General features: G+C 41.5%; 1 protein-coding gene across 3 annotated transcripts in view; it reads right to left on the reverse strand.

Annotated features, from left to right (window-relative positions):
• The window catches only part of LOC107225613 (transcription factor Sox-14), a 91,043-nt gene that overhangs the window by 34,249 nt on the left and 40,781 nt on the right, over window positions 1–16,013 (reverse strand). Inside the window, exon 1 of one of the 3 annotated variants that reach the window (XM_046731036.1) lies at window positions 6,790–6,999. The exons of the other annotated variants lie outside the window; for them this stretch is intronic. Within the exon in view, the coding sequence (XP_046586992.1) occupies window positions 6,790–6,940 (151 nt within the window). The 5' untranslated portion in view covers window positions 6,941–6,999. Of the gene's footprint in view, window positions 1–6,789; window positions 7,000–16,013 lie in introns of those variants that run through there. 3 annotated transcript variants of the gene reach the window in all.

Below are 16,013 nucleotides of genomic sequence, written 5' to 3' on the forward strand. Positions count from 1 at the left end.
TCGTAGCCCCCGTGTCCTGCAAGGATCGTGGGAATATCTCGTTATGCATCTCGCCAGCAACCTTACAATTAGTTCTAGGTCCGCTGGTTGACGGTAAGTTTGACAATCGTTGGACGAAAAAGGAGTAAGCATATCAGTCATTAGTTGAGATCTCGAAGTCCATCTGAATTAAGTTGAATCGAAATTGATCTGTTTCAAAAAAAACATCATCCGACAGAATTGAAGAATAGTGTGACTGGAGTAATTCTTCAATTGCAACCTATGGGATCGCGATTCTGTCTCTCTAGAATTGTGCGTTCCAGATGTCGGTACATGCCTTGAGAATAAAAATCGAAATTCTTATCGTCAACTGCCGTGATTATATATACATACATATACATATATATATATGTATAGACAAGATTGGTACAACGGCGCGCATTTTTCTGTCAATCACGGTCAATAAGACAGACAAGATAATTAGGGAAACGAGCCGCTCGAATTCGTCGTACGGAAAGACGCGCGTTTCCTGACTGAGTTGCCGGCATTGGTGACCCCGCGATAGGATTGATCGACGCCGAGGTCGAGGTGGCGCGGAAGGCTGATGGTACTAATGGGAGTATAATATTAAGCCTTAAGATTCCGTGAAGTGAATATTATTCCGAGAGATCTGACCCACGAAACAATCATCACACAGCCTTCTCGTATAATAGACTTCATTCAGAAATACGATTACGAACTTTTGGAATAAATTTTAATATACATGAATTATAATTTGCGTGTGTGTGTTACGGTTACTTTGAAGTAGGCCGACTTGTTTAAACATGATCTTCGTTTAATTTCACGTATGGTTTGAAATTGTAAGGGGAAATGGAAGCGAGTTCCTACGGCACACGTGCTCGAAATAACGCGTACGTAATACGTGCCCTCGACGACCCTTCGTACTTTATGGTACTTTATACCATTGTACTATTATACCTTGTATCTTGGCAGTCCGCTCCGAAACTCGGATGAAACCTTTGTCAGCGCGAATCTGGCATCGGCGGTGGGTATACGACTTTTGACTAAGCACACACAGCAGTGATAAGTCCCGGTATTAAGGTCGACAACAATTGCGTATATGCAGGTATCCACAGACGGTTATTTGACGTAGGTGCTACTTACACGTACTCCAAAATCGATCGCATCTTTCTACGTGTCCGCGTTAACTCGCGATACGAAATTTATATATCTGGGTGATCGCGTCCGACGTGAGCAAATATTTGTCAGGTAAGATATAGTCTCGATAATTTTGACAAAGTCACCCATTCAGAGGACCACGTGGATATGTATAAATATGCATATCTGTGTTGGTATGTTACGTGTGCAGTATAAAGTAATGAATTCCGTTGGAGATGACATATTTCTGTCAACGTCATGCGCGTCGATCCTTCGGCTCATTTTCTCGATTACATTCGGACCTACGGTGTACAAAGAGAAACGAGTCACCTATTGCGCCTACTCGCCGACCAAGAATCTGAGGAAATAATTCAACCGCAATTGAAACCTCTCAAACTATTATCGTATAATATGCTCATGGATGTTCAAACTTCGTAGTATCGGTATATCAATTTTTATGCTATATCGAGGATTGGGTTTTTGGTGCAGACAGATGAAGCGACGGTGAGGATCCAATAAAATATTAAGCTAGACTCTCGATATAATAAGAAATCTTACGTAAGATTTTTTTCATAAAGTTTATCCACGTTTCCACATTCATCATCGCATTTGAAAAGATAATGCATGGATTTCATTTCACGGGTCATCCCGTGGAAGTATGGCGGTAGTGTGCAGAGCGTGCAGTTTAAGTTAATTACAATATACGAGCGCATAAGATAATTGGCTTCAAGTGATCCACGATATGTGTATACAGGGATACATTATACGCATTATACATACGCATATGCAATGTACACGGATGACGGGGTATGTGTATGCTGCAGGCAGAAGGAGGAAGAGACGGCTAATTCCCGGAAAGATTTTGTTGTTTTAGTTTCAAGTTTCATTGGTCCAACGTCGGGACCCGGGAGCTGCAGCCTTCGCGCCGTGATTCGATATGCGTACTACGTCGAGAAAAGAGCGCTTACGCACAATTCTGACGTCGCCTCGACGCTCCTGGTCCGGACATTCGAGCCAATTCGATGCAGACGTATTCCCCAAAACGTATATGCGCACTTGTGTGCATAGTTTCTCACATGTGTCAATTTGCTAAACGTTTCGCGTGATGACGTGGCAATTTTTAAATACGAGTTGAAAACTCGAGGATGATGATGAATAATGAACCTAATCAAGGGAACGGTATGCATATGATTTAAATTTCATGTGAAGAATACACGAGATTCGATTACGTTGCAGTAATCGTCTTATGAGAAGTTCGACGATTTAGACTGTGCCAGAAAAAGAAAAAAAAATCGCCAAAGGAACGGTGATTTATGGCCTTCTGGAATCATTTTGGTTAATTACCGGACAACGATTAGAATGAGAGCGACCTTCCCACTTTCCCATTTCTCAAAGTTAACACAGCCGGAGAACTCTTCAAAATCTTGAAACGATACCGCTGATATATGATAGCAATATAGGTCGTGTTTCGTCGGAAGAAATCAACCGTGTAAAGGAAATGAATTGTACGTAAGTGATCCGATGATCGGACTAATTGACAGAACGGGGATATCGGGATCTATATCTAGTTACAAGCAGGTCACAGAGGGATGATGATCTGCGCATTATCAATATCGTCACTCTCGAAGATCTCTTCGTCACCCCGCTGCATTGGAAAGATTAAGAGTATCATTTAGATGAGAGCTAGCAAAGGGACAGAGAAAGAGAGAGAGAGAGAGAGAGAGAGAGAGAGAGAGAGAGAGAGAGAGAGAGAGAGAGTCGAGCAGTTGACTGACTGATTGACTTACTGACTGGTTCTACGAAAGCTAGAAATATGAAAAGAAACTGATCGAATGTCGGAGTCGAAGCAGGGGAACTGGAGGAGATTGATGTGTGTACGTTACGCGTACATCTACATACATCGAGATCATCTTCTCTGCAGGACGTTACTGCATGAGCATCATGTGAGAGAGGAGCGATAGGATCCAATCTGGTTGAACGAACCCAGATGACGCAACTTTCGTGGTGATCTGTTTTTTAACCACTTGACGCCATTCGACTCTCTTCTTGATTGCAAACGTCGAGATAGAGAACTCCGCGTTCGGTCCGATCGCGCATCACATGCACCGCTCTGCGTGTGTGTAAACCGTTTTTGTAAATTCGTGCGTATCAACGGATAAACAACTACGAGTGAAGTTTAAAAGTTAGGAAAAAATACAATAAGGAACGACCGTTGCAAATGCACGATAAAATCAGTTTCAGGCCAATTTAGATACCAAATGGAAAACACCGCTGCTGTTAAGCCAGTGCAGAAAATCATTATAAAATAATGCCCAAGTATCGATTGAACGTTACTTTAAATAATATAACGTTGGTTGATTATCGATAGCAGTTACCCTTTGAATGGAAAGTGTCTGTAGGTAATGACAATTTCCGTTATAGACCGCGAGATAGTCAGTAGCTGTTAAAGCTCGCTGGATGCCTAATCTAATTCCTCAGCTGCAACCTCGGTGTTTGTATGGAAAATCTCAACGACATCTTTCCCTATTAATTTCTATTTCTATTACGCATACGTCGTCGCTTAACACGACTATAGCCTTCCGTTTGGGAACGGAGCGTGGTACTCCAGGGTTATAACAGAAATTGTTCGCCTCACGTACACTGCGTTTCGCGCAAGAAAACAACACAGACGTAATTCGCAGTTGGTTTTAATTAGCGTATAAGTCTAGAATAAAGCAGGATAGCCTGCTCGCATTGCGCGTTATGCGAATATTTATACCCGTATATCATGTGTATGTTTTACTAGACTTAACAAAGTGAATTCGTAGAGATATGTGTTGTACCTATTCACATCTGGAACTAACGCTCTGAGCCCTCGAGTTCTCTCGCAAGTATGCATAAGTTAACAGCTGAGCTGCATTCGGTCTGAACTTCGATCGCTATATGTACGCCGATCTGACCTGTCGGTGTCTAAAACACAATAATGCGATACCGACACGTTTTTTATATTCGACTTGAGGGTAGAGGGAGAAAAAATTATCTAGCAATTCACAACGGAAATAGTCTTATCTTACCGTTACCATGTATATTATATGCTGTACGTTTCACACACCCTATATTCTTCTCTCTTTCTCTCCCACAGCTATTTCGAATCACAAAGTGCATCCTCAAAGAACAATGAAACTAATAGCAGACAATAATATTGTGTAACAACAACTTCAAACGATGTACGCAACCATGTTTTATAATTTATTATCCTGCACTATCGTAGTTATTGAAATCATTCCGCTATCACCCTTTCTGTTGTTGCTTTAGCTCATTACATTCTACCATTAATAACATTCGTCGTTATAAAAAGATTCTCGACATTTTAAGCACACAGCTTCGGCTGCCTTGTTTCGACTTTTGTTGGTAAAAATGCGTGATGGTGATTTTGCGAAATGGTAGAAATATGCAATTTAGATACTATCTTTATTATTCTTTAAACATCTACGACATTTTTTGGTTGAGAGCGTAAAAAATCATCAGCTGCCATTTAAGCTAGCTTCTGTTTTCTTCATCGATCGCAATGTTAAAAATTTTCGAACTCACGTTACATAGAAATGGATAAATTACGACTCTGCCACCAGGTTTATTAAAATTTCATAACATATAATGTATAATAAACTACCAATAATTGCCGCAGATGATATTCGAAATTAAAAAAAACTTTCTTCAAACTTGTATCTTGATTAATCTCCTGATTGCGATACGCTGGAATCTGTACCGTCACCATTGATCAAAGCTTACAAATCGTATTATATCCACCCCGCAGTGTTTTCATATCGCAAAATCCACTGTGCGGTAGGATAAACGCGCGCGTAAACGGTATGCGGACTCTGCGCTTAAAGCTTAATTGATTATCATCCAACAAAACGTAGTCCGGAGCGAGCTAATGTCTCGTACGCGTTGCACACGCCGCGTTTTATACCCTGGTTACCGAGTGTGGGTGGATTCCCAACTTAAATCGTAATACGTAACACCGAAGAATAAATAACGCCGCGTGGAGTTGCATGGCTCTGCGGATGTTCGCGCCATTGCGTTTTGCCGCGCTCAAATTGCACGCAGGCCAGCGGCCCTCGTTCGTCCGACTATAAACCGACTCTCCGTCCTAATAATCCCTATCGCTCGGCGATCTTTGCCCCAGCATCATCACGCATCGTCCGTGGCCACGTGTTGGATGCAAAAAGAGCTCGAGCTCCCGAGTATCCATCTAATTCTGCGCCGGCAATATTGAAAGTAAAAAAGTACAACTTTGTTCCAACTTGGCTCGTTTTAACCGTCAACAAAAATTCATCACGTTATTCCTGAGACGAGTGAGACGCTTTTTCGAATTATAGAACCCTCTGAAACTAAGGAGAAATTCCAGAGACTTGAAAGACGTGTTAGATAAGAAAAAATCTCAATAAGTTTACGCCAGATGGATACTGTGAGAAGACGTGAATGCGTCGAAGCCGCTTGTACCGATGACTGATTGGGCGACAAGAACCCTCCGATATTTGTTTAACTGATCTCAAGATATGCAATGATTTTACATAACTTGAGGGTAAGCTGTGCAGAGGTTTACAAAATACGTTTGATCGTCAAATTTTCATGATGTTGATTATGTCCCGGTATTTCCCACGCGTTCGCTAATTGTAACCGGAATAACCTAACTGCCGCGAACCAGTGTTTACAATGAAGAAAATATTTCTTGACCTCAGTAATGCTGAGAGTAGGATACATTGGGTTCAAAACAAAATTTATCTACATCAGTCATACAGAACGAGAAAAACAAAAACAAAATATAAATAAACAATGTATCATAAAAAAAAGTATTAAAATAAAATAAAAGAATAAAGCTTAGACTTTGTGTAATCTCAAATTACCTTGGGTTGTAAGAATCAGATCAAATTTGTGTGCAAAAACAACCTTTGCAGCTCAAGGTAATTCGAAGTTATCCAAAGCCTAAACTTTTTTTTATTTTACTTTATTTTTTTTCCGTTCTATATGACAGATGTCAATGGATTCCGTTCTGAGGGGAGGTAATATGGAAAATATACACAGCCCAAGCCATCACAATATGAAATTGTCGCGCTTGTAGGTCGCAATGTAAAAAATCACAATAAACCTCTACAAGTTTATACGTGTTCGAAAAAGTAGCTATACAAGACTATTTCATACTATTTCGTACACAGAAATCGAATGGAGTTTAACGCAACCATAACGGTAAATTTCCTCAGATCAGGTATAATCTTAATTGGAAATTTCATCGAACAGCGTACAATCGAAATCATAAAATGATCGCAATCCGAATCATAAACTGACATAAGAAATTCGTAATCTTTTCCGCAATTCGAAAATTATATCGACGCCATTCGACACACCCACACACGGGAATGCGCGACCTATTCGAGAGGCGACACTGAAAAATCTGCGAACGCGACTCGACACAGAATAGAATAAAATTTTGGCTACACGCAGTTTACGTTAAAACTAATTTCAAACAAAAAACTGACTCGAATCGTCAACCCTCAACTCAGGCTACGATCATCAAACGAATTTCGAACACATATCGTTATCGTAATCCAAAAATGGCAAGCTGTTACTTTGTTACTCTCGAAATTCGATAGCAAGAAATAAAGAAGCGCTTACCTCTTCGAAGCCGCAATAGATAGCTTTCCATTGTTTCAAACGGTCGCCTTAGCAGTATCAACGGAAATCCAAAATAACTTATATAACACGGCACTCTATGAAAACCTATCGTTCGCGCCATCCCCGAAATTCCAAATACAAAACCTTGCATTAAAGGAAAACTTGCGTCACCAGTGTTCGCCAGAACTACAGTGATTCGAAATCTATCGACCTACCGCAACTCGGATACCTTTGCGCCATCTGTTACGTGACGTCGCGCTTAGCAAGAATTCGCAACAATCGATTCTAGATCAATTTTGCCTATTGCGCAATCCTAGGCGCACCTGCTGGAACGTCGCGACGCAGAACTTACCCGTCAAATCGTAAAGTGACGATCGTTGGCTTTCCCTCCGTAGCCGCGCGCCGTTCTTCTTTGGAAATTGGCGCCATTCGCTACTCCGTAACACCTTCAAAATCATCACCGACTCCTCGCTTGACGCCGTAGATACTCGAAAATCGATAAGAAACAAAATCTCTGAAACAAAACCTATTCCTTATACCGTCCAGTGTCCTCTCTTCCAATTTTCGGATGCGTGACGCCAGTTTTGGCGCTCTTTTTCGAATTTAACTTTTAAAGCTTGTTGTACAATTGTAAAAACGTGAGTCCCAATGAGAGAAAGAGAAAAACCTAACCGAAAGTGTTCCTCGTAATCTGAGCCTGTGTGTGAGACTGTTATAAGCGTGGGGCGAATGCGGGCACACATAAGGAGCCTCGCGTATAAAGGACGGCTGGAAGGGATGGCTTAGCCTCGCGTTGCGAAGATTTACGAGTTTTGAAGAAAGGCCCAAAAGTTTAACGAGAATCCGTCGCGCTCGCTTAAAATTCCCGCCCCGGTCATAAAAGTGAAATTGTTTCCAAAACCTTGATATAATCATACGCGCCTTTATTATACACTTTCATACGCTTGTATTTACTGGTTTATCTTCCGGTCCTCCGGCTCTTGCAGCAGGACTTGACTGCGGCTTCTCCTCGGTCTAAATTAGCGATACGTCGCTACTTGAATTCCCATTTCGTCCATCCTTATAACGATCCTGTCCCCCGATAACGGCGATATAACAGTAATAAAACATAATGACCTGCACACTTGGTATACAAGTAGCTGTATATTAAACAGCAGAGAATTCATACCGTCTAGAAAGTGACAGACAGTATACCGAATCGTCAAACTAATTACTCTAATTGTGAATCTAACTTGGAATCGACTAACTGGCTCACTACTGATTTATACATAACAGCTGTAGGCGTAATTGGCAATTTTTGGTAGAAACAATCGAGTCCAAGACATGTTCAGGACTTGACTGTGATAAACGTTGACGTTAAGATTTACCAAAATTTGTCGGTACGGGAGTGTCGACTAGTGTAAAACAATTTTTCTGGTCAATTTGGAATTCGGAATTGAAATCATATAGTGTTAGATTCACACCGAATTATAATCCATAAAAGACCCACACCTCATTTTCTTTTACTCAATTGACGAATGAAAGTTGACTAAAAAAGTTGCTACTCTCAAGGCGGGCCATTTCAAACTGCGGCAATAGCGATTCCGATTAAAGCCGAAAATTGAACTTGACTCGAGTAAACGAGGAGGAATAATCACCGAAACCACACCGCACACTCGACTCAATGGCGACCTGCCACTTGCCGCACTTGACCGAGCCCCCTGCTCTCACTCGTCGCTCTCTTTTTACTAGCCGAGGTAAGCGGAGGACCGCAAGTTGATAAGGTTCAGAAAATGAGCGAGACAGAGGTAAGGCGAAGGAATCAGAGAAAGAGGGAAAATTCTTTCGGTAGCCGTTTCTTTTATACGACGTGAAAGACGCGCGAGCTGCAGGCGACGGAGGCAAAGTAAAGTCCTTCGAGACCGTTGAATCGAAGCGGGGAACACGAACCGTGGCGAGTCGACAGTGCCAAAGAACCCTGAACCCGGCTCTGAGAAGTGAAATTCTGAACTTTGGATTGAAGCTGTATCTCATCGGTCGAATTTAGACTTTGAAATAATCCATTCATAAAAATCTTTGGAAATTGTTTCAAGTTTTCTGCTACTACATGAATGCTTTATCCGACAAGGTGTTAATTCTCTTATCTCGTGTACTCGAAGAAAGCGATGAATTGCATGCGAGATTTTAGCTTTAAGCTTATCCGTTTACCGTTGCGTTTACCCTAGTGACCAACGCCGTGTCTACTGTTAATTACACTATACAATTTTTGAACGAAGCGTGTATACCAAATAGGTTTGCTTTCGTGCCTCAAGCTCGTAAAAGCTAGGTTTGTATCGCCCGATAGTTTAAAATATTTACACAACGGTCCTCGAACAAAATTTCACTCCAATTTTTATCCCCTATAAATTTTGTTGTTTACGCGTCAAAATATCTCGGGGCGAGTTAGACGCAATATAAATACTTGTGTACGGTTGCTGCTGCATGCACCAGCACCATGGACCTGCCTCTAGGACTCTCGCTCTATTATGCAGACTCACTGCTGCCGTAACCCGATATACACCGGGGACTATATTTCATTCGTTGCCTCATAATTTGCCAGAAAATTTAACGACACCCCCTCCTTCCCTCCCCGCCATCTACCGCACGAAATATGGCTGTACCAACACGGCGCAACGGAAGCAGATGACGAATTTTCATTATACTATAGTCCATGATGTATGTAATCTGTAACGCCACTGCAATAATGATAGATGTAAGATAGAATAAATGCAATCGTATAAAGTCAAATTTTTTTGAAAATTAATCAACGATTTTCACGAAAAATTTCCTTTTGTCTACGGCAGTCGCAATTTTATGGATTTTATGCAAGAAAGATTGTTTATATACGATTAGCAATTTTTTATATCCAAACTGACTTAAACTTATAATCAGTCTTAAATTTTTATCGCGTAGAAAAGTTTTTCTCGACTGTACAAAAGAAAATGGTAGTATTTTCGCAGAAAGAAAATGAACCGTATCGAAGAATTTATGTAATGTATAAAATTTCTATCATTAATATTCACTGATACGATCACTTTTTGTTTTCTAAAATCACCTGGGAAAAAATGTATAAATTCGCCCTGGGGTGATCAATTTTTTCGCAAAACATCTTTCATTCGCCCTTAAAACGAGATTAAAAATAACGAGTTGAATTCTGTAGATCTATATGTAAAATGTAAAATTGACCGCCCCACGTGATTGGTAGATATAGTGAAAATGAAATAATTTTTTCATCCGCTCGATTGCGATATTTTATACGTTAATAAACCAGTGTCTAAAATTCCTATAGTTGTTCCCGGATACGATCCTGACACTTGAGAGTTGGTGAAAAAAGCCAAACTTCAATCGTTTCTTTAGATTTTATTTTTACAACTTATCACGTATACGAGTGCCGGAGGTATGAAAGCGCACGCTTGACCCGTTGACGGATCCTTGAGCCCTTCAGGGTCCAGGAAGCGGTACTCACACTTACCGCATACGTCCCGTACATACATACATACATGTCCAGATTCACATGCTAGAGAGTTTGAAAGTCCATAAAAATTTATCAGGAATTTCAAACGCGGCGCGCTGCAGGAGAACGACACGTTGCACGTATGCGCGTCAGGGGTCTAGGACGTATAAAGTTTCCCGGCTGCGTTGTTTCAATTCTGACTCTTCGGATTTTCTTGTACGTCTTGCGGGCTCGTTTGACACGCGATAGTTGATAGCGTTGAGCTACCCCCCGTACGCAATGCAAGAGACAGCTAATCGTCGGCTCTGTGTGTGCAATACTTGACGCGGTACGCGTTTTATATACACATACATACATACATGCGTGTATACAACGTATGTAAAACTATACATCCGCGGAGGAGCAGAGCCCTTACTCCGCTGCTGCCAGCCACTTACGATTAAACTTCTTACCGACTTGGCTGCCCGAGCGAGTTTCAGCAGCTCAAGATACGATCTCGCCGGTTCGCCCTTTGATAAATCGCTAACGGAAATTAATACAAAAACTTATTTATTATACCCCGCCTGCCTGTCTGCCTGCCTGTATTCAGCCAACCAACATGCGTTCGCGGTATAAATGCAGCGTAATTGGCGCGCGATGCTGAGTGGCAGTGAAGGAACCTTGATGCCGGAGAAATTAGCGATGAAAAAATATTCTCAAACGAGTAGAAAAAATTAAATAATCGAATGCCGCAACTGCCGAATATCAAACCGATCGCTGGATCGTTTGATTGAATTAGTTAAGAATTAATTGAAACTTACGTATTACGTGACATCACTCTTCATGCGTCGAAATACTTACGATTATTATAACCGACCGATGTTGCGTTCCCAGTATATTTTCCCTGCAGGTTGACAGAAATTTTTTTTCAACCTCCCCAACGGTACTGCCGCGTACGAACAATCATCGATGGCGAATGAACAAAATTAGCTTTCACAATGATCTCAGAATCAAATCCATCTGTTAAATCATTGTGAAAACCAGTTTCGTCTAAAATAACAGGTACGTATCATCTAGATCACCGGATTTGCTGAAAGTAGAATAATCAATAGAACTGATAAAACAAGAATCAAAAACCTTCTTAAAACTGTATACAGACATATTATATTCTTTCGAATCTTGCACGTTATATCCTGGAAAGATTCAATTTCCTACAGACAGGTATAAGAATGTGAACTTCGAGGAAGAGTCTAAATGCGGAATATGAGAAGAAGAAGAAGAAGAAGAAGTAGAAGAAGAAGAACTAGAAAAAGAAATGAGAAGAATGTATAAGTGTTAGTCATATGCGTTAAACCTGACGCCTAAAACAGTCGACTGTCGTATGTCAACCGTCAACCGTCTTCCTTCGGACTGTCGCAAAGCAGTAAAAGAAGAAAGAAAAGTGCAACTAAGTTATGCATATACATATCAATGACACCTTTTAACACAACTGTGATTAGTAGATAGCCCGCTACGTAAGTATAGCATGCGCACACACACACCCACACATGCACGCACGCAAAGGCAAGGGCATCATCGAGTGCGATATTCGAGAGAAAAGATCCTAAAACAACAGAAAGATGGACGTGTGCCGTAGTGCTGAGTGTTAACCGTGTATCCAACTCTGAGGCGTGGCAATCTCGCATCGTAGCCATAAGATACGCGTCACGCATCCCTCAAGAACCCCGACAAAGATCACTTCGGATTCGTACGAACCTCTCTTCTCGGATGGTCTTCTCTAATCCCAGCCGCGTAGCATATATAATACTGCATCTAACCGTCACTCGATAGGACCACCTGTACATCTTCCTGGCTATAGCTGTTGTATTAGGAAGATCAGAGAGAGAGAGAGAGAGAGAGAGAGAGAGAGAGAATAAATTCGAACAAGGGGCGATGATCAGTGATATTCGAAGCCTTTGCATCTCGATGTGGTATTACCTACCTATCATCGCTCGTCACTCGACCCTACCGCACGCAACATTCTTCCTCCAACCACAGTGGTCCTCGTTACAGGTTATAGAGAGGATGTGCTTTTTACCTCGGCACTTTGCGAAGAGTCTAAAACTCGTATCGAAGCTAATCTTAAACAAAATTCGATCTGACACTCGTGTCGTCGGTTTCGACTAATTCTCTTATGCTCTGCAAAAGTTGCCCCTTCCAGTCATCGTTTCCCAAATTTCATTCGTATCTCTGGGTATGTGGTCCCAATATTTCCGGCAAACGAATTCTATGTACTACGCAACTATTAGCTAGTCAAACGTGTAATTTTCATACCAGGGTTTACCATGGCCATTAACCAACAACTTGAACCTGGAATTTAGGGAATGATATTTGGAGCCTGATCGGTGTACGAAATAATTAACGTAATTATATTACGCTTCTAGGAAAACAAAAAAACTCTTCCAAAGCGAATAACGTTGCGCAATATTTAGCTTCTAGACCCAATCGCAACGCAGACACATCATATAACTATAGCCAGATATGAAACCCCATAATACCGGGCAGTATTCGCTACCGCATGCTGGTCACACGTCAAAGTTTTGATACCCTCACCATCTTCTAGGATGCGGGAAAACGAATTTACTGTGCTGTTAACATCTCGCCAGGCAGGTGAGGAATGCATTCGTTTAACAAATCAGGGAATAAAACCCATCGAACGAGCACAGTATACTCATATATCATAGAAAGGCTTTGGAGGAACTGGTATCATCATCTCGGTAGCAGCATAGAGAAGAGGAAGGGGAAAAAGGTGGCGGAGAAGGAGTAGGAGAATGAGAAGGAGTAGAAGGGGGGATGCGCCCCCGGGTTATCTAAACAGCAAGACCGACAACACGTGTCGTCGGCGAGGTACAAAGCAACACGTAAGGCAGTACGAGTCGAGCGAAGCCCTCGACCGTTCACATCTGACGTACGCGTCTGAGGATGAGCGGTAATCGGGAGCCAAGACCAAGACCAAGACCAAGACCAAGACATAAGACCAAGGCTCGATAGTCAGTTATTCGAGTCTTATTTTTTCCCCAACCTTCGCTTTCCCATTAATATGTTTAGTACACTGCACCAACTTTTTCTCAAACCCGTGTCGTTTTTGTTTCATGCACGGCGGCTACTCCACTTCACCAACCACCCCAACGATTGAATTCCGGAAAGGGCATAATAAAGCCGAGCAGATATCGTGGAACCATGCAGCTGTAATATAGAGCTGGGTGGTCGCCGATGAGATCCGACCTACTGACAATGTGCTGGTAATTGCGGCTGAGACGAGGATTGCTATCTTTCTATCGACTGCACATGCTTTGGGAAAGTTCCGAATCTCTTGCAGGCATTTGCGAGCTTCACACCGAGCAGCAAGCGACAAAGAATAAACGTATCGTTCTGCGCATGCGAGGGAAGATGCGATTGATCAGATTTTGCCCCCCTTAGAAACGTCTCTGTCTTATGATTTCAATTAAATCTTATGTCACACTATATTGTTATACCTGGAGGTAAATAATCTCAGTTTTGCTTTCGTTTTAAAAATTTTAGGAGAAAAAAAGCCTATCATTGCAATTATTGTTAATACTGACAATTCTGGGTTCCTCTGCTATGGTATAATAGTATAGACGTTGCGTTACGCAAGGATGAACGTGTGTGGACGACATATTCTGTACGCGTCGCGTTTTATCCATAACCGCCAAGTAACCCTTACATGAATGATCGACTTCGAATGATTGTTAGTAATATTTTTATACTATTATCTGAAGTGTTGACTGTTGTTAAGAAACTGCAGTTACGGTTACACGATAAACCGGCACCGATCAAAGCCACGGTTCAATTCACCGACCTTCGCCGTGCATCGAAAGTAAAAGAATTTTGCAAATCTTCGATGAGCCCATGGCACCAATAATAATATCGATGGTTTTATAATGGTAATTTTTATGCGATAGGTACAGCTGCATCGTGCATGAACGTTGAAGAAAATTGATACGGGGGCAAGTATAACACGAGGCATGAGTACGTGAAAAAAAATGATACGCCATTCAAATACGATAATATATGCATATAATGTTATTTTGCACGTGTGCCCGTAAGATACAATATCTGGAAGAACCACGGGGCGAGATACGGGCATAGACCGCACGTAAGCGAAGATATACGGCCCCGTGACTTGTGACCCCGTTAAGATTTGCCTGGAACTGTATAAGATATATACTATATGCGTAATATTATATTCATACACGTACGTGGTACATAGATATACGTGTAAGGGGGTAAGAATCGTTTCCTCCATAAAACGTAATATACATATGAATAAACGCGTATTCGTATACGTATAAACCGGAAATTATCTATGATGGTGTACACATGCATCCTTAGATAATACACGACAAGCTAACCAAACCCCGATAATTTCGATGTAGATGCAAGTATGCCACTGACTTATAGATACCAATATACACGTATTTATATTCTCGGAATTAATAACTTATCGTTATTTTATCTCATCAACGGTTAATTCTTATACGACATTCGTACACCGAACACGGCACACTCTCGTTAATATTAACGAGTCCAGTCAGTCGTTGGAACTATTTTTTTATCTTTCATTTTTTACAAATTTTATTACAGTATCGATTACGCAGTTGGCAATTTTACACAAGTTGCGCACCCTCTGGTCTATGCTGACTTAATGACATGGATGTACTGAGATCCGCGCGACTTCGACATTTGTAAACGAAACTTTATATACCGTCTTTCACTGCGTAACATTAAACCTTACAATGTGACTAGACGTTATTGTAAAATTGACTAAATAAATTATCGACGAAAAGTTTCGCTGCGTTCAAATCAAGCTTGACATCACAGAATCTCGTAGCCTTATAAGACTGTAATTTACCGGATTTATGGTCAAAGATAGACTCCGCTAAACGCTGACGCAACCTCATAAAACATTTACCGACCGTCGGTCTTACAGAAACTTAAAAAATTATAGAGTCACAGTTACCACACATGAAGTAGCTACAACGGTCAGAACAAATTACCCTGAGGAAAAGTCGACCGATTCAAACAATATCTTGTAAAATAAACCCTCTCCGTCGGTCGGCAATTTGTTGAAAATCGATCAGGTTCTATTTTACCGACAGTGTGAAGGTATCCTACCAACACTACGATTCGATATCGACCCGCGGTAACGTGGATCAGGATCACCGAGTACTGCTAACATGAACAACTTTTTACCGACCGATTATTCAAGACGATAAACTCTGTCTATAGCTACCGCACGCACGTAACAAAGAACCAAGCGTTAAATGTATTACACAGTGTTTTAAAAGTACGAAGTCAACGAGGCAGTTGGAACAATTTTACCAATTTGCCAAACGTTGGATTCATTTCTCAACATCGCATGGTGTTATTAATACAAAAGTTGCTGACAAAAGAAAGAGCGTTCTAAAAAAATTTCACATGCGAAAACTATACGGAAACACAACGGAGAAGGGGAGGGGAGAGTCACCGCGGAAAAAACGATAGTGGCGATAAGAGGGGCGAATGAGAGAAGGTACGGCAAAGGGTGGGGAAGGGGGAAAGCATTGACGGGGCGCGAGTTTGGTTGGAGCGGAGAAGTGGCGGAGGAGAGAGATGAAGGAGGGAAGGAGGAAAGGAGGGAAGAAGGGAAGTAACGCGTCCCCCGTCGCTTGCTTATATACACCACGCAATCGCGGCGTAGTAGGAAAAGAAACGAAATATACAGCCATTGAGG

This window comes from Neodiprion lecontei, chromosome 2, assembly GCF_021901455.1.
Source record: "Neodiprion lecontei isolate iyNeoLeco1 chromosome 2, iyNeoLeco1.1, whole genome shotgun sequence".
NCBI classification, from domain to species: domain Eukaryota; kingdom Metazoa; phylum Arthropoda; class Insecta; order Hymenoptera; family Diprionidae; genus Neodiprion; species Neodiprion lecontei.